At 36.5% G+C, this 23,287-nt stretch overlaps 2 protein-coding genes across 17 annotated transcripts in view; one reads left to right on the forward strand and one right to left on the reverse strand.

Moving 5' to 3' along the window:
• Window positions 1-23,287, forward strand: part of PPFIBP2 (PPFIB scaffold protein 2) — a 110,041-nt gene that overhangs the window by 15,689 nt on the left and 71,065 nt on the right. For 13 of the 16 annotated variants that reach the window (XM_076343920.1, XM_076343906.1, XM_076343914.1 and 10 more), the window contains exons 2-3: window positions 4,068-4,165; window positions 18,083-18,297. In XM_076343920.1, coding sequence (XP_076200035.1) covers window positions 4,099-4,165; window positions 18,083-18,297 — 282 coding nt within the window. In that variant the 5' untranslated portion in view covers window positions 4,068-4,098. Of the gene's footprint in view, window positions 1-4,067; window positions 4,166-12,878; window positions 12,957-18,082; window positions 18,298-23,287 lie in introns of those variants that run through there. The other 3 variants (XM_076343909.1, XM_076343910.1, XM_076343917.1) reach the window with 2 other exon arrangements.
• The window catches only part of CYB5R2 (cytochrome b5 reductase 2), a 117,694-nt gene that overhangs the window by 7,616 nt on the left and 86,791 nt on the right, over window positions 1-23,287 (reverse strand). The window lies entirely within an intron of this gene.

A 23,287-nucleotide genomic window follows, 5' to 3' on the forward strand; every position in this document is an offset into this window, starting at 1 on the left:
TACATACAGAAAGTAGGTTAAGAAATTTGCAAGGGATATTGGCTTTAAGCACAATGTTCTACCAAAGATTTTTCATTTTATTTGAAATGCAAATCTCGGATTGGGATTTATAGGGTAAAGCTAGCTGAGCAAAATAAATTTAGGGCATTCAGACCAGTTTGCTCTGTCTGCACTTCCTGGAAGATCTTATTACTTAGGTAATTATAACAAACAGGGTTGCAATATCTTTATCTGTGGGCTGGGCTCTAAATTAGTATGAGCGTGTGGCTTAGAAGGGATGATAATAATTTAGATTTACGTCTGCTTAACAGTAGAACTTTGGCTATTAATAGTGAGCAATTTTTACTGATCAGGCAAAAAAGTAAATTCTTTTCTTCTTAGGGACCTGAAAAGGTGAGTAGATTGGTTCTTGTATTTTGCTGGTATATAAATTAATCTAATAAATGCTGAAGGTTAGAGTTTGCTAATATTAAAGCTTGTACTGTAATGTTAGAGTTTTTGTTCGGTCCTTACCAAAGCTGAAAAAAATCATTTTTCAAAATATACATATATTTTTATATAGGTAGGTAAGTCATGGTGTTCTGCATCTGTTGATGTCATTCAGGAATGAAAACTGTAAAAGGAATTGCAATTAAAATACCAGCAAATAGATGGATCCTGTTTGAGGCACTCAGCATGCCTTGAGATTGATACAGGTGTCTTGTTAGTTAATACTAATAAAAAAAGTATCCCCAATTGCAGGTATTTCTGTAGAACTAGATCAGAAATGGTAACTGAAAGCATAGGAGATCTTACAAGCTATTTGCATAATATAGCTCAGAACAGTCAAACTCTAAGAAGGGAGTGTCTGGGAAAGTAAGACTTGCCTGAAGCACAAGCAACAGGTCTATCTAGAAAAAGATGTCAAGCAAGTAATATTACATTATTGCTCTGGAGCAGAGAACCTTGCTTTTATTAATAAATCGTTGTTTGATCAGCAGGTTTTACTCTAGCTTAATGCAGTTAAGGAGCACATACACTGTGGATACAGGTGAGAAAACAGGCAGAGTGTGGAGGCTGGGAGGAGATAGAAGACTTAGTTTTGGTGGTATTTTTCAGCAAAACTTTCTGGTCTGTGCCAAGGTCTTGATTGAAGGTTTTTCTATGAGTAAAATTTCAAGTTTGTAATGTAATGTATCAGCATTTCCTGTACCTTTTTCAGTACAGATGGTCAAATATTATATCTGATGTTTAGAAGAAATAGTAGTCCTGCATTTCTTGTTAATAACAACTGTGTATTGCTCTAGCCACTTTAAGCATGCGGAGCAGTAGCTTACAGCACAAATAGAGCATGCAGTGTGATCTAGCAATAGAAACTCTATGCTATTTTTAGTATTTTTCACTCTTTTTCTCCCTTCTAATTTTGAGCCAGTCTACTGTCCTGATTTACCAACACAGCTGGTGGCCATAGATTTCTGGGGGAGTGGCTGGTGGCCACATCCGCCAAAGGAGCAAGGTAGCCTAGGTGCCTCTTCGGCAGCTGCTTACTGTAGGTGGATTTCCTTTCACTGAGGTGGTTATCACCGATGTTAGGGTTGCTTTGAACTAGGGCAAATATTGCAAGGAAGGAGGCTCATTGCAGTTGAGAATTGGGTATCTCTAAAGTTTTCAGTGAATCTACAAAGCTACTGGCAGGTAAATGTGACAACAGAAGATGGAAATCTATCAAAACCAACAAATTGAATCAACAGAATCAGAGGGAGTGTCTGTAACAAAGTTCACATGTGTAAGCATTCTGAAATTTTAAGTTTATATGAGCTGACTTAATGACTTTCCAGATTATTCTGAGCATAATTTGTGTTATTTCCAATACCATTAAATGAAATATTTGGGTCAGATGCATTTTGGAGAAATTGTTACATTTAGCATTGTTCATACTTAAATTATTATTTTGACAAAAATGGAGAGACCAAAACCAACCATTAATCTTTGCCTTGGTGACACTAAAGATTTTTCTTCCGTTTTCTGATAAGGCATTCTCATATTGCTCTTCAGATCAATTTGATCTGAAGTTAAATAATGGCTTACCCATTACGACAAGCTATAAATGGCAGAGCTCAAATTAGAACATAGTAGTTTCTGACTCTTATTCCTGCATCTCTCCCTCTAGATAGTGGTGTTTAAAAGACGAGTAGATGAGGCACTTAGGGACATGGTTTAGTGGACATGGTGGTGTTGGGTTGACGGTTGGACTCGATGATCTTAGAGGTCTTTTCCAACCTCAATGATTCTATGATTCTATGTATACGTTGACTAGAATGGACATAGGACACGCACCTTACTGATAACGCAGAGGTTATTAATAAATTAGCTTTCTTTGTGTATATTTCACCAGCACCGTGGAGAAAAGCCTGCATCTTGGGAGTCTTGGTTTGGAAGGGAAGGAAATAATTTTGACTCGTTAGTAAAAATTTTCCATTGTACTGCGCTTATTACTGAGATTGAACATTTCTTATGATGCAGTAATTTGGAGTCAGACTTAAGTGTACTTTTAGGGATTTCCCCCCCCCCCCCCCCCCCAACGGTCCGTCTGAAACATAAAATGGGTAAGCTTTTATTTTAAAGCTGACTTTATCCTCTGGCTGCTGATTCTACATTCTAGTGTTTAGGCAGGCTCCAACTGAGAGAGTAAATGTGGGTGGTTTAGCTACCAGTCATGCAATTGGTCATGGTGGCCAGTGTCTGAACTGTCACTGGATGAACACAGTACAAAAATATTTTCATCTATGTGAATTGCCATTAGAGATTATTGTAATATTTATTTAAATTCAAAATAATTGAATTCTTAGCATAGGTAATCACATGATAAATACAGATTAGTGTAATTTCAGTGACATTGAAATAATTTGCCACACAAACATATGACCATTGCCTATACGCTTGTCTACAACCTGCATCATTTGAAGGACACCTCTAGCCATTGTCAGACAGTTGTCTTTTGTGGTGCTTAGAAAGCTGTCAAAATTGAACAGTTTTGAATCACAGATTTAAAAACTTGCTGTATCAGAAGATTGAATGTCAAAGGACTGAATTGCACCCTTCATGGAAGAGAAATCAAAATTCTATGACCCTTTAAATGCTTTGTCAGTATTTTGAGTTGTGTGTTAGAGCACTGCAAAAATTATGCGTAAGTACGATCCCTGTTCATCACTGTGTGGGCACTGGTTTCATACTTCAGCGATGAAGTGATGTGCAAAAGGGCCTTATTTCAGAGAGAATTTTCTCACTGGCAGTGAAATGGACCGCGTAAATTCTTTTCCCCTTTGAAATGTCATCTGTTGACAATAGTGACTGCTACTTGACTAAGAGTCCAGCAACACCAACTCACAAGTAGAGACTAATTTTGGAACATTTTATTTGTTATCCTTAATGTCAGATGGTAACATGAATGTCTTTAATCCTGTGTTAAAGAGGCAGCAGAAACTTCATACTTGGGGCATTTTGGTTATTGGAACAGAAAGAACTGTATTTTCAGTGTCATGAAAGAAGAGGTAGAAAGATTGAATGGGGGTGTAGAAAGGAGGAGTAAAAATGATTTCAGAGCTGTCTTTACTCTTAAGGCAGCAATCAAAAAGCAGAGCACCTACAGACTTCTGCTTATAGGTTAAGCATGTTGTTCACCATGTGTTCATTCCTTCATTGAAATCCTCTTTTTCCCCACAGTGCAAAAGGTTGAAATGCACTGAACTTTGAATCTAGGAAACCATTGTTAGGGATGAGGGGTAGGGGAATCTCAAGCTTCCAGTATTTGAGATTGTTTGGTTTTGTTTCCATCTGCATTTCCTTGTTTCAGTAAAATCTCTTTAAAAAGAAAATAAATAAAAATCAACAACGAATGAAAACCTTAGAAATTCCAAGTCATCTATCAAGAATAGAAATTTTTTTTAGTTTTCATATCACTAGGCTGTATTTTTGCTTGTGTGGACTTTTGCTTGTGTGGCTTAATTAATTTATAATGTAACGGTGACATACATTTTTCTGTCAGGTCTGGTTTAGTGTAATACACATGGTTTCATCTGTCTTTTCAGTAGAAAGAGTAAAGGTCTGAAGAAATCATAGATGATGGCTTCTGATGCTAGTCATATGCTGGAGGCAGCGTTGGAGCAGATGGATGACATCATTGCAGGTATAATAATGCTTTATTTTTACACCAAACTATTTTGAGATTTAACTATGTTTGTCTTTTTCCCTCCTGCAATTTTCCTGGTGGGTTTTTTTTTTTTTTTTACTTTTTAATTATTATTCTCAATTTGTCAAGTTCTCTGTGACACACAGATTTCTATGGTTCAACAGTTATGTGAAGAAAATTTAAAGTAAAATAAAGGAAGAAAACCTGCAATTCCACCTCAGGCATGAATATTGAAGTAAGAGAGATTTACTTTTCTCTAATGCTATATGGTAACTTAAACACATCCTAATTCATGTGGTATCATTCCATATTGTATGTGTTAGTTTTTTATTTCAGTGTGTCTTTGAAAAAAGTTTTCACCAAGGCTTCCAGTTAGCTGGATAATATATATCTGTATTTTACACGCATACATAGATATACATAAATATGTGTGTATATATAAAAATATACATAATTTTCTTTATTTATTATGTATATATTTAAAATAGCTTAGCTATTAATTACCTTCATGGCCTAATGAGTTAGAGTGCATATCTTTTTGTTGACATTTATATCCAGGAGTGGAGATATGAATTTCTTTTTACACAGCTGTCCACTAGAAAGGCCTATGATGCGAGACAGCATTTACTGTCTTTTGGTGCTCTCATGGTAAGGCAATTAAAAAAAATTTTCTCTCAACATTACAGTATTCAAGAAGAGAAGTTAATTTCTGTGGTTAGGACTCAGTAGCCTTGGGGTTTGTGCTCACACACCATTCAGTATGAGCTCCTAAAAGAAGTATCTGGGTAGGGCCATGATCTCACTTGTGCACAATGGGAAAACATTCACTAAAGCTTTATAAATTTAAATAGTGACACCCATGCTGTGCCTTCTTTTTTTTTTTTTCCCCCCTAATGATGAAGATGACATCAGCCTCTTGTTGCTGCAGTTGTGCTTCTTCCTGCTCTTCTAGTAAAGCTTTCTATCCAGAGACTAATATGGAGCTTCAAATATTAGCATCAGACTAGCCATGATTAGGCAGGAAGTCATTATCCAGAATTTTTGGTTCAAAGAATGTCTAGATTTTGTTTTTCCTCATCTCATCTCACATATGAGTCTTCACTCTATTCTAAATGTGCAAGCTTTAACAGACTGCTAAGACATACAGAAGTGTAAATGTGAATATGTGACAGATATAACTCCACAAATAACTCTTCACACCAATGGAACAAGTTCAAGGCAAATAGGAAAATTTAGATATGTATTTCCTTCTCCCTTCTTTTTCTGAATGCAAAACTTTATTCAAACAAGATTTTGACACACAGAAGTTAATTGGGATTTTACTTTTTCACCTCTTACAAAACACGTAAACAGATAGTCAGGGAAGCATTGGACTTCCCTTAGATATGTAAAGAGGGAAAAAGAAAAGCAAGTCCCAAACCATAATTCATAAACTAGGGAACTGAAATAATTTCTTAGCCATTGCAAACCTTGGGTTATGATCCTGGCTAGTGCTATGAAAGAGACAAAGTAACATAGAAGCCCATGTTCCTTTAATTATCCTATGGAACACTTATTTTCTTCCAGGAGTTGCCAGAGCTTTGTGGTACGTTTTCATTTGAAGGAAAGAGTTAGAAAACTTGTCATGATTTTGAGGATTTTCAGGTTTGTCATTCCATAGGATTTCATCTGCTTCAATCTTTTCTGTTAATAGATTGTGCTTCCAACCTGTCTCAAATTGTCCTCTCAAGTACTTCTCTTATGAGCAGTAAAAGACCATGTATTCAACAAACAGGTCTATTGCCTTGCTTATCTGAGCAGTGCTATATTTTGTTTAGAAAAAATTTCAGTTTTACTTGAAGATGCCATTTCATATTCCCTTCAAAAAAGTTTTGCAGACTTACAGGCTGTATGGTTTTTCCACTGAGAGGATAACATTGCTACTCACTAGCATTTCCATGAATAGAAGCTCTGAAAAATGGTTGTTGTGAGGCTAGTTCTGGGTAAGACAATAGGTGTTTAGCGTTGGGTATTTTTTCCATGGTATGGGAAGATAGCCTTGTAGTATGTGGCATAACTGATTAAATGGCAATATATGACTGCCTAAGAAAATCACATATTTCTTCTAGTTTCATGCTAGAAAAATAATTGAGGTTGGAAGCCAGGTTTGATTTTTTTTTTTTGTTTTTAATACTCTTTTCCTTTTCCCCACTCCTTTTTCAGATTGTTTGTGCCCATAACATTTTAGGGCTTAATCTTGATAAATAAGGAATAGAATTAAATTGTTCCAGGCTTCCAAACAACATCACTTTTACCCCCCTCACTTAGTTGCCATGATGGTGGAGACAGTGATACAGAGAAGCAAAGCAAATGATGGAAGAAATATTCTGTGTGAATCAGCAGATTGCACATCCCGTTCACAGCTGTTTTGTAGTGGTGTTGGTGCCCAAGCTCTAAAACAAAAAGGTTCAGGCATGCTAGTGGTATGTAGAGTTTGTTTCCACAGTGCATGGATAGGTCATGAGCAAATTGGCAACCTCTTCAAGAGAGCTGACTTTATGACTTCACATTACGTACATTTTTAGTCTAATGTCCACTGATACTCAGTGTAATATGGAAAACAGGCTTATATAAAGATATCTAATGGGAAAAGAACAAAGATATTTCCCAGACAATGCATCTGTCAAGTCTCATCAATGTTAATTGAATACTTCCCATATGATTTCAGAATTAGATCTACCTGTACCAATAAAAAACCATATTGCTTTATTCCTTTATTTATTTTTAGTTATAACATAAAGTAAAAGCTCAATTGGGTGGGAAGGTTTTTTGCCTTATTTATTTATTTATTATTTTCCATTACTAAAAATAGATAAGACATTTTAAGACAGGTTGAATTAAGTCTGTTCTGGTCATTCTCCTCTAGCTAATGTTCTATGTGTTCCAGAACTGTTTCTTGAATATTCTGGTATGATTGAAGGACCAAATATATCTGCTGGAGCCTATACTTGGATACAGTTATTATTCCAATTCATCTCAAATTGAGGAACATAGTAATTATTCAAGTTTGATTCTCTCTAATTCAATCCGGTAAGCTTCTGTATGCAGTTTGGGCAGGGACTGGAAAACAGGAATGTTCTCTTGTCCTGTATGGCGAGAGAACAAATAAGGTAGGAAACTCCTTCAGAAGGAGGACTGGAGGACTGTCATGAAACAAACCAGGACTGAGAGTCTTCTAACTGCAGATTTATATATACCATATTATGCAAATATTGGACAAATCATCTGTGCAAATGTAGCTGCTCTTAGAGTAGACTGGAAACAGCAAAAAATCAACTGTTCAGAGCTTGTGCTATTTCAGTTCACCGTATCCAGATTCCGTGTATCTCTAGGTAGCATTGGATTCAAAGACTAAGGCTAAACTTCATGACTGTTGGAAACTTATGTAGCTGATAAAAAAGATGTTTCCTTTGGAATGAGGCCTGAGTGGGTATTAGGAGAGCTATGCTCTTCTCTTGGCCTCAGAAACCTTTGCTTTAGGCACAAAATGAGCATTAATCGCTATTTTAGAGAAGTGAGAAGTCCAGAGATGTGTAATTTGCATTGGTTAATTTTTGAAGCTTGAGTACATGTTTATATATACACATGCAAAACCAGCATTCTCTCTGTTTAATGCGAAAACAGTCTTGATTTCTTTTATTAATTGTAGTTGTTATTAAAATATTAGATTGTGGTCTTGTCCTTTAAGGTAAGAACTGGGCATGCAAATACATATTACAAACATTTACAGATTTGCAGTCCTACTTTTAGCCTTCTAATTTTAAAAGTCAGGTCTCTTACTCCAACTGTTAACATAGCTCATACATGATTCTGATTAATCCAAATAAAAAGTCTCACTGTAGATTGTGCATCTCGCTGCAATTCAAAATGTATTAGTGTTTAGAGTGCATGAGGGTAGGATTGTGAAGCAAGATTAACAAATTGAATTTCATTGGGCTTGATCAAATTTGACAGATAGGTCAGTGTTCCCAAGTCTTCTATGCTTCAGTACATCTGTACTGATAACCCACCCTCATAGCTATATAAATTAGGCATGCTAAATGATTAGCCTTATTTGACTAAAATAGCAAAAAGGGCTAATGTGATTGTCAGTGAACATTACTTATCCATTAGCTAGAATGACTTGCACTCCAAACAGAGGCTTTCTCTAAAGAAAGCACCCATATGTCAGATCTGTCTATACATTCTTTATTTGAGGTGCATGACTTTGGCATTGCTTCCCTCTGAGGTTTGACCAAGTCATTACTTTCCCTTTTATTCAGCTTGTACCCATTTATTAAAATTCTTTATAGGACTATAGATTTTGATTTTTTTTTCTTTGCAATATATCCTAATGAATTAAAATAATTTTTATATCAAACTGCTTATCTCTGCCAACAATCTGGAAATCCATTATTTTCTTTTGTGAATTCTGACCATAATTGGAAGATCTAAAAACTCCTGTCACAATATTATAGTCTGCTGCAGCTCCGGTCTCTTCAAATGCACCAAGTAATCAGTGTAATTATTGAGTTTCCTTTTAACCAGAGCTCCTGCAATTATTGCTTACTGAAAAATAATGAGAAAGTTAAATGTGTTATCACATGGGTGTGTACTGATATTTCAGTATTAGTACTGAAAGATCAAAAAATATAAATAATTAAAAAGTTTGTCAAGAAGTTGTCCAAGAAGTATGCATGTTTAAATTCCCTTCTCTTGAGGTGGCAGAACGCTTCTGTTCAGTTCATTGCTTTGGCTGTGTGCTACAAACCCAACCACTTCCCACACCCGTGCTGAAAAAGGGGACTTTAGAGGAAATTATACTGAAGAGATGAACAAGATTTTAATTCCAGTTTAATATATTTTCCTCGTGGGATCTACTTGCCAGAATTTGAAGGAGGACCTGTTTGTGGGGTTTTTTGTGGGTTTTTTTTTCTTCTTTTTTTCTTTTATTGTTCTGTCCCATCATAATTTTACTATGAAAACAATAGAGTTCAAGTTCCAGAGCTACGCTGTGTTCCTGGATGTGTTAGATTACTAAGTCACCTCTGGTTAAGTGATTAGAACTTGGATTAAGAATGCAGGAGTAGACAAAAAATACTAACACTCTCATTTGAACCCCTTTAGATGAATTTTAGGTTTTGTGGAGTAAGGTTTTCACTAAGTTCCTACATAAATAATAGGAAATCAAAGTATTTCCTAGTGACCTCATCCTTTACCCATGAATAGTCATATACGTCATCACAGGATTCATTCAGAATGTAAGGACAAGTCTCACAGCACTTTAAGTGAAGTAGATAGACAACTCTGTTCTGCTTCATAAGGGATTGAAATTGTCCAGACCAGACAGAGAGCACTTAATCCTATTTTTTGTGGTGTGTTTTTTTGGGGGGTGGGGTGGGTCTTATTTGAAATACACGCTGGGTGACATGCAGCTGATGGGCAGTACAAGCCTCTTGTGATTGTGTAGAACGACTAGAGAATAGCTTCTATTTTTTCTTTTCAATTTGTAGACTTCCAGATGGCTTTATATTTTTATCACTTATGTCCTATTCAGCGTTCACAGTATTTTCAAATTCAAAATTTAGTTTCTATAGCAAAGGTATATAACTTTTTTATAATTGTATACAGAGATCTTTGTAAAATTTCATTTTAGAGCACTGAACTGACACAGACTATAGTTGAAATAATGATGAGAGAAACAGAATAATTTAAATAATGAGCAATTTCTTTCGTTATAGATCAGAGTAATTGAACAGCAACAGCTGCAGTGGTTTTCTAGTATTTTCTAAATAAATTGTAATTATGTTAATAGGCTGTGCTTCACTTATGATTAGTCTGTTTCCTTTTTATTTTCTGTTCTTTTTCCATCAATAATTTAGGCTTTTTTTTGAACAAAAGAAATAATATATCTACAGCACTTGTTCTTTATCTTGTTACTGCTATGCATTAATTAAGGTGAGCATTTGTGAAGTTGTACTATACAAGATACTATAGTGGCTTTTTGAAACCTTTAGCTAGAGCATATTTATGCATAGATCTTATAGCAATAGAGATATGAAGAAGGAAACTAAATAATAAATTACTTGAAATCAGGTCTTTGATAGAGAAATATATAACTTCCTGTCATAACAGTTCCAGAAAATTATGCATCAAGAATATTGTGAGGGGAAAAAAAGATAAAAATGGTGACCTTTAACCATCCTGGATATTAAAGGGGAAAATATAAAAACTTAACAAAATATTTAGGGTTTATAATTTGTAGTTCCGCATTTATCTTTCTTTTCTAACACTTCTGATAGCTTGTTAGGTGCTGATATTTAGCTTCAGATACTCAACTTCAGAAAAGCTAACTAGTTAATTCCTTAGATATTGTCAACAATAACAGATCTGTAACAATTTAAAATCTTTTAAAACTTTAAAAATATAGCAGTTCACTGTCTTTCTAATTATTTAATCCTCAGATAGCTGATGTGAAAAATTAATGGTCTTTCCTTTAGGTTTGTTAACATCTAAGATGTGGCCTCAGAAACTGTGTGCACACTTGAATAACCTTTACAGCCATTTGATACTATATTTTGTAGGGGCTTTACACATGCTGTAGCCTTCAAGTTAAGACCTTGCACTGTTCAGGTGCAGTTTTGATCTGTGTTTTAAAAGCATGTGAAAATCATGGCAACTTGCATGTTGATTGTGCATGTGCAGCATTGTCTGCTCCTTCCTAACCCAGGGTTGCCAGAGCAACCTGAAGTTTGGAATTTCCTCAATTTTGAGTGCTTAACCTTGCAAGAGGTCGTTTGTTATAGCTATTTGGGCTACTGTCCCAAAACATGCTTCCCATACTCTCACTATCCTAAGTATATTTTCTCACAGACAGTGGGGGTCTGAGCACAAGATCTAGAGTGAAGACTCTCTGAATCTTGTTTGTAGTACTGGTGGATTCCCCTTGTAAACAGGACAGTACTGCAGAATCTTATGGAGCTGAAAGCACTGAGAATTTGTTTCCTATAAACACTTAATGATCTTTTATAAAAATAGATGTTTAAAATTGTTTTGTATAAGACAAAATTGTCCTTTGAAGGTCCAAGTCAAACAGCGATTTACTGATCAAGTTGGTCTTTGACTTCCCTTGCATGTGTTCCTGCCTTTCCAGCAAAACAGCAAAATTAGAAGTTTTCTTGAAAATAAGACTTAAAACTAATTCAAAATGGAGAAATCTTTGCAATTGAAATATGCTACTTTAAATTCTTTATCTCTGACTATAGATAAACAGTTTTGTCAGTATAAAACAACAAAAATAGTCATGACCTAGACACCAACATCAACTTACCAAAAATGCAGCACTGCATTGTGTTTATGCAAAACAAAATCCATATATCATAGGTATTTGTATTAAGTTTTGAAAAAGGATGGAAAAGAAATAGAAATGCAAATAGCTGCAGATATAATATGTAGCAAAGAAAGGCAGTTAAACCATGATGACCATAACCCCATAGGACTGAAAATCTGAGACACAAAGGTTCTTTTGTGGTTTATATGATGTGATCTGTTTTTCAGTACATGAGTCACTCAGTTGTTTAACAGGCTAGTGAACAGGTTTCTAAGATTGAAGTTTAAACAAGTTTTATCAAACATGGGATTTCTTTAAATTCAAGATCATAGCTTCTCAACTTCCTACTTGGAGGCAATGAAATTGACTTGAAAGAGTCTTTTTAAAAATCAAAATAGTGTAATTTTTATAAAACAAGATGCCTTTATTTCATCACAAACTGAATGCTCTTATTTTCCCTATGCTTTCAGAGATAGTTTTTTTCATGAAACAGTATTCATGTTAGCAGTAGCTTACTACTGCTTACAACAATCAATTATGGATTTTGTACTAAGATGATGTATTTGTTGTCTCACAACACTGTTTTAATTAGGCTACTGGTTTCTCTGGCCCTAAATACACTTCCTTTTTGTGTGTGTAAATACAAATAAAAAAGAGAAAATTGGTGCATGTATTTGTTTTTGTTTAATAAAACGTGTTGATCCTGTTTTTCCTCTGCGATGGAGACTCGGCCTCAAATCTCCATCATAGCTGCATAATCCATCTTCCTTTTTTCACCAGCTGTAAGGCTGCTTAGCTTGTGTTTCTGGATAGGAAAGATCTTTTTGTTGTAGTTGTGTATATGGTACCTAATGTGCTGCACATCACAGCTTAGAGTCTATAGGCATGTAAAAGGAAAAAGGTTGAGTAATTACATAGATAATTTGCATAAGAAATTATAGACAGCTCTTGAAAATTGTCTCCAGGATTCCACGTGTGGTTGTAAATAAAGTTCAGTTTAAAATCATCCGAGCTGCATGAAACTTGCATCTGAATGTGGTCATTAATGATTCGAGGCTTGGAAATTTTTTCCTAGGGCTTCCTGCTAATCCAGTTTAACAGTTACTGTTCCCTGTAGTTAAAGATCTAAAAACAGAGATTTGAGGAGATGCTAATATGAGCTATGATTCAAAACACACCATTTGTGATGTATTTTGCATTACCGTATTAGAAGAAAGGATTGTGTGAGCTACCTCATCACTCCTTTGACAGAAGGCTTAGGAACGAGGAGGCTGAATTATGTCCCATCCAGATCTTACTACTAGTTTACATAAATTCACGTTTTCAAGGCTATCTTCATGAGAAAGAGAGACTTGTGCTTCAAAGAAAATTACACCTTGTAGTCTTGAAGGAGAGAGGAAGAACTTGGACGACCTATATGCTCATTGAGTAAAAACTCAGGTAAAAAAAAAATCTCTAGCAATCTAATGATTGACTGAATGGCCAGAGAAAAATGTATGTTTATAACTTTATTCTAACCACTGTTGGTCAGATATCAAAACTGTTACCCTTGAGTATTTCAGCTTTATAGGAAGTCATCCTTACCCCAGCGTAGAAGTAGCTTTTGGGTTTTGTTGTGGGGCTTTTGTTGTTTTTTGCTGTTTTTTGGACTAAAGGAGTCAGCAGTTTTAGGAAAATCTCTTTTTAACCACTGATGGTTGACTTGTATATTACCAGGAATTTTTTTCTAAAACTCAGCCAGTTTTAGAGCAGAAAGACTGAGATAATAAGGATGAATGCAGGGGATCAGAAGTTAAGATGCAAGGAAAAGTGAGAGATCAGAAACAGTATCTACTGCTAAGAGTGGTGAAAGTTGGGTGATGGATGAGTGTATATAATATAAGCTGAGGAGAGTGGATTTTCAAACTGGCAAGGCTCTCTGCTTCTTTCTTTATTTCTGCTTAGTAACTTTTTTGCAAGCCACCAGTAGTGCTGTTTTCTGAATAGGTTATGTATTTGCCCAAAAGGAACGTTTCTTTGAAGCCATTCAGCTAATTGCAAGGAACTTTGAACTAAAAATGTGCTTGCATGGTCAGGGTGTAGGAAATGTGTAACTTAAAAGTTGTTTTCTTTTTTTTTATTGCTTTTGTTATTCTTTCTACCATACATACTGTGCAGCAACGTTTAACCTCCTTCATCTACTGTCTGTATGTGGAAGCCAGAATTGAGCTGCTTGGAATGTCTTAGTTCCAATACTTTTTTTTTTCCCCTTTCTTTCCTACTCCTCTAAGGTGGACATTAATGATGATTAATTGTGTTCCAGTAGTACACTAGGAAACCATGGTGTTGAGTATTATATAAACATAATGACAAAAGATTCCCCTGTGTCCTGTTTACCCCTGGAAAAAACGAGGCACAGGAAGACTGTGACTTGCTGAAGGCTGTGCAAAATGAGTCTTTTTGCAAGAGTTCAAAACTGCATTCATTTTTCCTGAGTACCTATAAAATTCTTGTGCTTGAACCACGTTCTTCCCCACTTCAGCTACCTATAATAAAGCTACACACAAATTAATTGCTGTTAATGGTAGAGTATACTGGTAACACATAGTGTTCTGTTTGCACTGTGGCATCTCTTTCCCCCTCCCCCACCCCCCCCCATCTATCTGCAAGGAGATCCAAATTCTTACTGTCTGGTGCTAAAACTTAATGTGCTTTGCAGCATGATGACGTAAAGGTTTAAACTAATGCAAAGAAATATAATTATTTACTCCTACGCACTTTTACTTCTGTTTTTCAGGGTGTGTTCTTGTCCTTCTGACGAGCAATATATGTCCTACTTAATATGAAACTACATGGAAAGCAAATAAGAGAAGCAAGCCTGTGATTCAATTGAATTTAAACAGTAAAACAGGCAGCTTTCTGAATGAAAATGCTGAGTTGAACTCTGCATTTCTGCATTTCTTTACCTAGTATAAAATGCATTAGTTGTTGTTTTCAGAGGAATTCTTCATTTTCCATTTCAGCCAGGAGAATAGAAGGTACTACAGGAGCAACCCATAGCAAACCAGTTTAAAAATAATTTCACAAAGGAGGAGTGTATGCGTGTATTATTTGATGGAGAGGTGTGAAGGGTCATATTCTTCTCGTGATGCACTGAGATCTGTGGGTAACTCCTGTTCCAGACAAAGAGAGTTACTCATGGGAGGGCTTTGTGACTTTTGTTGAGTACTCTGGCCCCTATCCAGCAAAGCAAAGCACTTTTAAGTCCTTGCTTAATATTTGTGATCCCAGTGACTTGAAACTAGTGGAATTTTGATTACTGAGAGCTGGAATCTTCAGCACATCTCAGAATTATGCCCTGTATTCTCAGCATGATAAGGGTACATGTATGGTTTGGGGTTTTGTTTGTTTGTTTGTCTTTCTGATGGTATCGGACATAGGTACATTCTTCTCTCACCAGTGCCTGCTTTTTGAAGTCTAAATACAAATCTTGAATAATACTGATTATTTTTTTTTTAATAATTTCTTTCACGGATAATAACCTCAGTTGAAAGATTTAAAATTATGATTGAAATCAAACCTTTCAATCTCTACTTCCTTCATTTAACTTAAGTTGGTATTAATCAGAGATGTTTTTCCTTTCAAGGTTTAATGGAACTAGTGCATGTAAGAATTTCCAGACAGTTCACTTGTAAGATCATTACATCTTTATTCATGTAAGCAAACAAATACTGTGCTGTCTGTTTACTATTATTAGCTAAGAAAATTTTGAAGTATCTTTATTGTCTTCTGCAGTTTAAAATCCTGTACTATTTATGCTCAAAATGAACTCCCAGTCATAAGTATGGGGTAAGTCATAAAATATACCAGCTTTTGTGTGGTGTTAGGTAGTTCAGGGAACGTGAGTTTGCCGTAAGGACGTCTTTGACGATTTTCATTTGTTGCCTCTCTTTTTGTTAGCAATGAATAGAAAAATATTTCTTTGTGGCTTTTTTTATTTATTTCTTATTTCATGCAAACTTAAATGGAGGAAAACTTGAGGCAGGAAAGGGAACAGTAAGAAAACGCTAAAAATTCTTAAATCGACTTTGTCTCAATCACTAGATGTCAAGCTGATGTTCTTTCCCAGTAAAAATACATTACCACCTTCCAAATGTCCCTACACAGGACAGGACTGTCCTCAAGACTCACCTTCGATTACGACTAATGTCACAATAACCAAGGAAGCCACACTTTTAAAGGTGGCATCAATGCTACTTAAGACGACAGTGCCAGATTTCAGTTTGTGTGCGTATCTCTTTTGGAAAGTAAGTAGTGAGCCACTCTGGCTGAATGAAAAGATTTAAGAGGTTATATGATCCAAATGGCTCTTACACAATTTGGAAATCTGCTATTTTTAGTTGCTAGAGTTTAATATTAATCTGCGTTAGGAAGTACACAAACAGAAACCACTAAGCTGGCATAAGTAGCTGAGAGTATAGAAATATACAAGAAAATATCTTTCAGTGGTTAGAATACTCAAATCCAGAAAAACAGTTAGTTGATCCTCTCCTCAAAAGGAAATAATTCAAGAAGACAAGGTTGATTTATGAGGCGAAGTTGTCTTGTGTAGTAGTCTTTGTAGCACCGGATATTGAAGAAACTTTATCTTGGACATGGTCTTAGCCAGAAATTAAGATGAGATCTCACACTTGAGGTATGAAAATAAACTCATAAGCATCGGAAGTCAACAGGACCAAACAGGGAATATTCTGAATTTGAAAAGAGGTTAAGACTACATGACTCCAGTAATTAAAAGAAGACTGTTGCTTTAAAAAAATTTAAATCCCTACTACTGAGCCTTGCAAAACTTTAGAAATTTCGAGGGATGGTTTTGCATTGTTTAAAACAGTCAAACAAAAAAAATTTACATCGTACTGTAGAATTCAAACCACACAATTTTTTGCAAAGATAATTGATCTGACAGAATTCTCTGTGTCATTAAAGCAGTGGTTGAAGAAAACCTGGGTAATACTATTTAGAATTTTCCCAAAAGCTTTGAGTAAAGTTAAGCGTTCACAAAATGAGAGACAAAATATTGTCTTGGATTAAAAACTGATTGAGATGGGAAACAATATTAGGATTAAATGATCAGTTAGCATTTTGGTTAAAAGCTAATCTAGGTGCAGAAGGCATTTCAGCATACTAGGACCTAGGCTGTCAGCATATTCATGAGTTGTACTTAGGTATTAGTTACATGTCTGGCTATATGTAAAATGAACCATTGGGTTCAAACATAGTTTGTAATGTCCGAATCATGGTAGATAAATAACCATAGCAGGCAAACTAACATTGATTAATGCAAAGTAGCGTGCATTCAAGAAGAAAACTTGAATTACTTACACATCTGGGTTTCAAATTAGATACATCTGCTCAGGAAAAAAACTTAGCAAATAGTTTTCAAAGGCCCAGTGAAGATTTCTGTTCCTTTCATAACTAAGGTGTAAATGCTGTTGAACAGAGGAGTAAAACGAAAAATAGTATGGCGGTTATTATAATCCCCTTGTGTAGATCAATGATACAGTCTTCTAAGGATTACTATATGCTATGTGGATCCCACATACACCTGTAAAGTATGGTACAAAATGAAAGGATTGAGAGTACAATATGAATGATCAAAAGCCTAAAAACAAAATCTCCCATGAAGTCAAATAGAGGGAAAATGTGATTGCTTATGCCAGAGAGAACAGGAATGAAGACATAACATGAGTACAATCTATTATGTACGTGAAGCAACGAATTGTAAATAAAAACTGTAAAAAGTAGAGCAAATAGAAGTTTTCCATCTGACTAGTTCTTAAAGAAACAAAGGGATATTGAATGAAATCAAGGTCTGAAATTCAGGACTGAGAAAAGATAGCTCGTTTAGTGTGCATCTCATTGAAACACAGGGTATTAAGACGAAAAGATTTGGAGATATTAGAATTTGTATTATTTATAATTCTTCCATCAAGTGAGATATGTTTGTTGCTGTCCTTATTGTTCTTGAGAAAATAATACTGGTGCTGGAGGGCTGGCAGGAGGGAGGTGTTGTAACTTCGAGAGCTTTTTGTAATTTAGAGAGCTAGGGAAGTTTCGTTAGCCATTTTTATTGCTAACTTTTTGGGTTTTGTTCTCTGTAGGAGGGTTTTAAACCTGCTCAAGGTCACATATTTTTCTAGTTCTGGTAACACGATCTATTTTCATCTAAGTTTCTTGACAAAGGACTGCATCAATCTTTCTTACGTTGCTTAACACTGCTCTGTGTGGGGACTTCTATGTAGCTGAGAAGTTAGTGACATCTCATGGTAACCATGGAAAATTACAGGTGATTTGTGGTAAGGTTTTGGTGTTTGTAATTCAACAGACATTGCAAATGTTTTCTAGTTCAAAATTTTTTTTTAATATGCTTGTACATACCTCTTACATTTAATTCTCCAGTGTTCGTTATTTATCTAGAGACTAACTCAAGTATTTCTAAGCCTGAAATACTGATATTTGTCAGTTAGTTTGTCACTTACAAAAGAATTATATAACAGTATTGTCTCTCCTGGTTTTACTTGTTTTAGGTACAAAGTCAGCTACGGAGTATGCTAATGGTGGTTATGATATTGTATCGCCTGCTCCATCAGTATACTTGGGCACATTTCAAATTTTGCATCTCCTGGAAGATCTAAAGATGGCATTGGAAATGCTAGAGGATCCTCAAGAGAAAGAAGCGTTGCGAAATCAAATTCCGGGGGCCACAGCAGTGTGTATACGGGAGTGGTTTGAAGAGAATCTGGTGAGTAATTATTTATAGCTTTTCCATTTTGTTTGCAAACAACATTGGTTCAAGTATTTTGATACTTCAATTATTTTTGTAATAACTGAAATCTGCATACTTAGAGAACTGCAGGGGATGGTAAGCAATCATAGAAAGCTGAGGATATTACCACTTCATGTGCTGATTACTAGAGCAATGCAGATATAGGAGTATAAGAAGTTGGTAAAAGACCTTATTTTGTCCTTGGTGAGACAAAAGATAGTAAAAATGAACTATCAAAAAAGTTACCTTTTCTGTGGGTTTGGTTGGTTTGGTTTTGTTGGTCTTTTGCTGGAGATAACAAACAAGTTTATAACTAGTTCTAAAACTTTTCATTTTTAAACTGCCAATTTGGAATATGGTGGCATTGTCTGTTGAAGGGACAAATACAAATTGGATGATTCTCCTATCCTTTTCCTTGCTACATTTCCTTTACCTTAACTATTGATATTATCAATCTCCAAAGTATCTTGTACACCTGGCAGTGGCGGTAAATGCAGGAGAGCTCTAGCTTCTGAATGCGAGACATTCATATTGGGATAGATGGGGAATAAACATTTGACTATATTGGGAAAGACTGAGGTTTACGAGGTGAGGAGCAGATCTTCAGACAGACCTTAGAAGAGACCCATTGGATGTAAAGGAAGAGAAACAGCAGGTCCTGCCAGAACACTCCTCTTCACCAAGTCTGTCACTGCAAGTGAATGGTGGTTTCCTAATGAGTAAAAGCTACCTATCACTTTCTCAACTTCAGAAAAGTTTTCTAGATGAATGGATTTTCTTCTGGCTTTGTCAATGTGTGTTACTTTTATGTAAATGTGTCTGTAGCTTCTGGTTCAGTGTTTATCATCTGCTATAGCTGCCTTGTGCCTATTGTAACCTAATGTTCTTGGAAAGGTAGCTGCTTTTGTTTGAACTTGTCAACTGCTGGTTTGTTGGCATTCTCCACAGAGCACAGGTCTATGGCTGGCTGTTTGGGACCATATGAGAGACAGGAATGAGAATTTGGTACCAGTTTTGAAAGCAAAAGGTGGAGGAAATGTTTAATTTGGATTTACAGTATTACATTTTTGAGTCCATATCCTCAGGCTAGCTCTTCCTGAATTCCTGCCTTAGCAGAAATTTTAACGCTTTTTCAAAGCTTTGCAATAGCTAAAAGATATTTGCAATGCTACAGGCTTGGGGAAGAGTGGCTGGAAAGCTGCCCAGCAGAAAAGGACCTGGGGGTGCTGGTTGACAGCCGGCTGAACATGAGCCAGCAATGTGCCCAGGTGGCCAAGAAGGCCAATGGCATCCTGGCCTGTATCAGAAATAGTGTGGCCAGCAGGAGTAGGGAAGTGTTCGTGCCCCTGTACTCGGCACTGGTGAGGCCGCACCTCGAATACTGTGTTCAGTTTTGGGCCCCTCACTACAAGAAGGACATTGGGGTGCTGGAATGTGTCCAGAGAAGGGCAGCGAAGCTGGTGAAGGGTCTGGAGAACAAGTCTTATGAGGAGCGGCTGAGGGAACTGGGGTTGTTTAGCCTGGAGAAGAGGAGGCTGAGGGGAGACCTCATCGCTCTCTACAACTACCTGAAAGGAGGTTGTAGTGAGGTGGATGTCAGTCTCTTCTCCCAAGTAACTAGTGATAGGACGAGAGGAAATGGCCTCAAGTTGTGCCAGGGGAGGTTTAGATTGGACATGAGGAAAAATTTCTTTACTGGAAGAGTGGTTAAGCATTGGAACAGGCTGCCCAGGGAAGTGGTTGAGTCCCCATTCCTGGAAGTATTTAAAAGACGTGTAGATGAGGCGCTTAGGGACATGGTTTAGTGGGCCTGGTGGTGTTGGGTTGACGGTTGGACTCGATGATCTTCGAGGTCTCTTCCAACCTTAATGATTCTATGATATTTTTAATGCATAAAAGACACATTTTCAGTAGTTGTTCACAGTAAAGTTGGCCTTGAACCACCAAGTTGAAGAGTTTGAATCTGGTGGTCTGGCTTTTGGCCCCTCTGTTGCAGAAATATTAAGCTAGCTTTTCAGCTCTGCAAGGTAGGTAACACTTGATGTTTTGACTCCTCGTATTAATCTATATATGTGTGTATCTTCTTTTTCATGGGAAACCAGCCAAAACAGAAGCCACAGTTCCCTCTTGGAGTTGCAGTTTACTGATGTCCTAAAAGCCTTGTCTAGTGCATCAAGAGTAGTATTCATTTGATAAAGCAATTGGGCAGTCTGGATTCAGAACCAACAGAACAGGGAAATTGGTGGTATAGAGTATGTCTAGTGCAGTATGTTGAGATCACTGTTTTTAAAATATTTTGCACTGTTCTGTATTGACGAATTCTGCACTTCTAAAGACATGCACAGGGAGGGTAGTGCCTAGTTGCTGTGACTGTTATTTGAAAACGGATAGCAATCTATGTATTTGTAGACCTTTTCTGTATTTTTAAAAAATGCAAATAATATGTAAGCATGCACACAACTTCCATGGACTTCAAATTTGGAAGAGCTTTCTCCACTGACAAGCAGCAGTTTCACTTGGAAATTGAGAAGAAATCTGACAAAATTCAGCTTAGTTCAGTGAAATGGAATATGTATTTCATAGTTATGTCCCATACTGAAAATTCCTTAATTCCAGCCCAGAGCTGTGAAACATGATACTTGATATATGAAAAAGGATAGTCAAGGTAGTAAGCTATAGAGAATGAGAACTCTGTAGCTCAATGAATCCATTCACATTGGAACCCTCAAACGAAGTTTGGTAATCATTAGTCTATGAAATGTTGGAGTGTCATAAAAAAAACCCTGCTCAGTTCCCATGGTTTAAACACATCAAGACTGAAGCAGTTTGCTGATTTATTAAAGACATCATTAACTAGAAATCAGTGAACTGTATATTTAGGATCAACATCAGCAATACAACAGATAAACCAGAATACTAGATGCTTAAGAAATGTTAAGGAACACCTAAAAATTTCTAAATGCAGTTCTATAACTAATTCCAAAAAAGTTAAAATCACAAACATGCACACATACACGCTCACAGTTACACACATTTCCTCTCTCACAGCTGGCGTTGGTTACAAGCACAAACAGCCTCTTCTGTGGATGTGGGTTCTCCGATTTGCACACATCTCCTAATGGACATGTGGGTGCTTTATCTTTTGTGTGTACCCGTGGAGCTCCCTACGGTCTGCTAACCCATGCGCTGGTGAGCAAGCACCCCATGAGTTCACATAGGCACCCCTGAGATATGGGTCCCCAATTGTTGCAACTGGTAACTATCAGGTAAAACATCATTACACAGAAAATGCCAGATGCTGTCAAGTGGAATTTGCTACAAAGTGTCTCTTCTAAGCATTCTCTTTAAAGTGTAGGCTAATAATTCAGTACAGAGATTTGGAATATATTTTAATTGTTGTATTCAACTGAAATGTTAAATAAAACAATGTTTGATATCGGTAGCAATAGTTGAATTGTAACAAACTTCGGAGTGGATGGTGAACTGATGTTTTTGAGCTTTTTTTTTAGAGCTATTATAGGTCGGATTGGAGGGGGATTTTCTTTTGTGGACGATTAATTCCACATCTGTTTATATTTGGGGTCCATGCACCTTCCTTTGAAGCTGGAGGCTGCTCTAGCATGTACTGAATAAGCCACTGGTTTTAGAGAATAAAGCAACTGCTTTGTTCTAACATTATACAGGAATAGGTGAGGTCCAAAATACTCGGAGCTTATCCTGACTAGGAATACATTAGAAACTAAAGATACAAAAAGTAATCTGACATTTATTTTTAAAGCAGATAAGCGTGCTCCTTTCAAGAAGAGAGTGTAATTTTATGATTCTTCTTCGCTTAAATGCGTGCTTGAAAACTGTATTAAAAATCATTGCAGCTGCCATCCTTAATCAAGAATACAAACAATGTGCCTTACGGAAATAATTTGAATTTGTGTTTTGCTACTGCTCTATACTGGCTTTTATGGAAACCACAGAAAGGGGAGTCAGAAAGATGGCTCAAGACTAGTTCCTGCTGGATAGTATCAAACAACAGCATTTAACAGCTAGCATTTTGGGTTAAGCAGAAGTATGGAATAGAAGTCCCAATTATTTTCTTATGTGTTCCTTCTGCGTTTGCAATCATCATAACCTAATGCAGGCCCGAAAGCTCTCTGAGGCAGAGTATGGCTATCCCCGCTAGTTCTATTTGTGCCGCACAGCAATATTTGGGATTGCAGGTTAGAGGACAGAAAGTGACTGAACCTTCTTTGTACTGTTTCTTTGCATTGGAGTATCATCTAGAAACTAGAGCTCAATTGTACTAGAATGGGAAAAATAACTTCTGCAGAAAATTGCCCCTTGGCCTTGTAATTCAAGTAGCTTTGCAGCTTTGGTACACTTAGTGTGCTGAACTACACCTAGTGTTTAAATAAATAAGACTGTGGAGTTTAGCCTTTTGGTCAGCTTTGAGGCACACTGGCTTATTACTGATCAGTCAGGAAGCTTCTGTGATGATTATAGGTGCTATAGCTGGGCTCACTAGAGTCTTACCTTCCTTCAATTCCATAGTGCCAAACTATGGAATTTATCAGACATGAAATATCACCAAGTTGTGGTTTGTGGTTTGTTCAAGACTTTTTTTTTTTAACAATTGTAACTGTTATGTTTTTTGATCTGTCTGCTATAGGTGTGAATGCCAAAGATGTGGGAAAATTTAGGTATGCCTAGAGTGTGAAAACTTTAGACATCATGTTTCACACCCGATACTACCTTGCTTACTTCCTCTTTTGAAAGCATCTGCTTTATTCCTTTTTTATGGAACCATTGGTCGTGATTCGGTGTTTCAGTGATTTGGTGGAGTTGGATTTTGTGCTTATCCTCTACAATCCTCTAAGGAAGAGGCACACCATTTGTGGAACTAAAGGTGTGCTTTTTGAAAAGGCTCCTTTTTGTGTTTCTGTGGTCTGGGATCTGTGAACTTAGCAGGTTC

This window comes from Aptenodytes patagonicus, chromosome 7 (assembly GCF_965638725.1).
Source record: "Aptenodytes patagonicus chromosome 7, bAptPat1.pri.cur, whole genome shotgun sequence".
Lineage (NCBI taxonomy): Eukaryota > Metazoa > Chordata > Aves > Sphenisciformes > Spheniscidae > Aptenodytes > Aptenodytes patagonicus.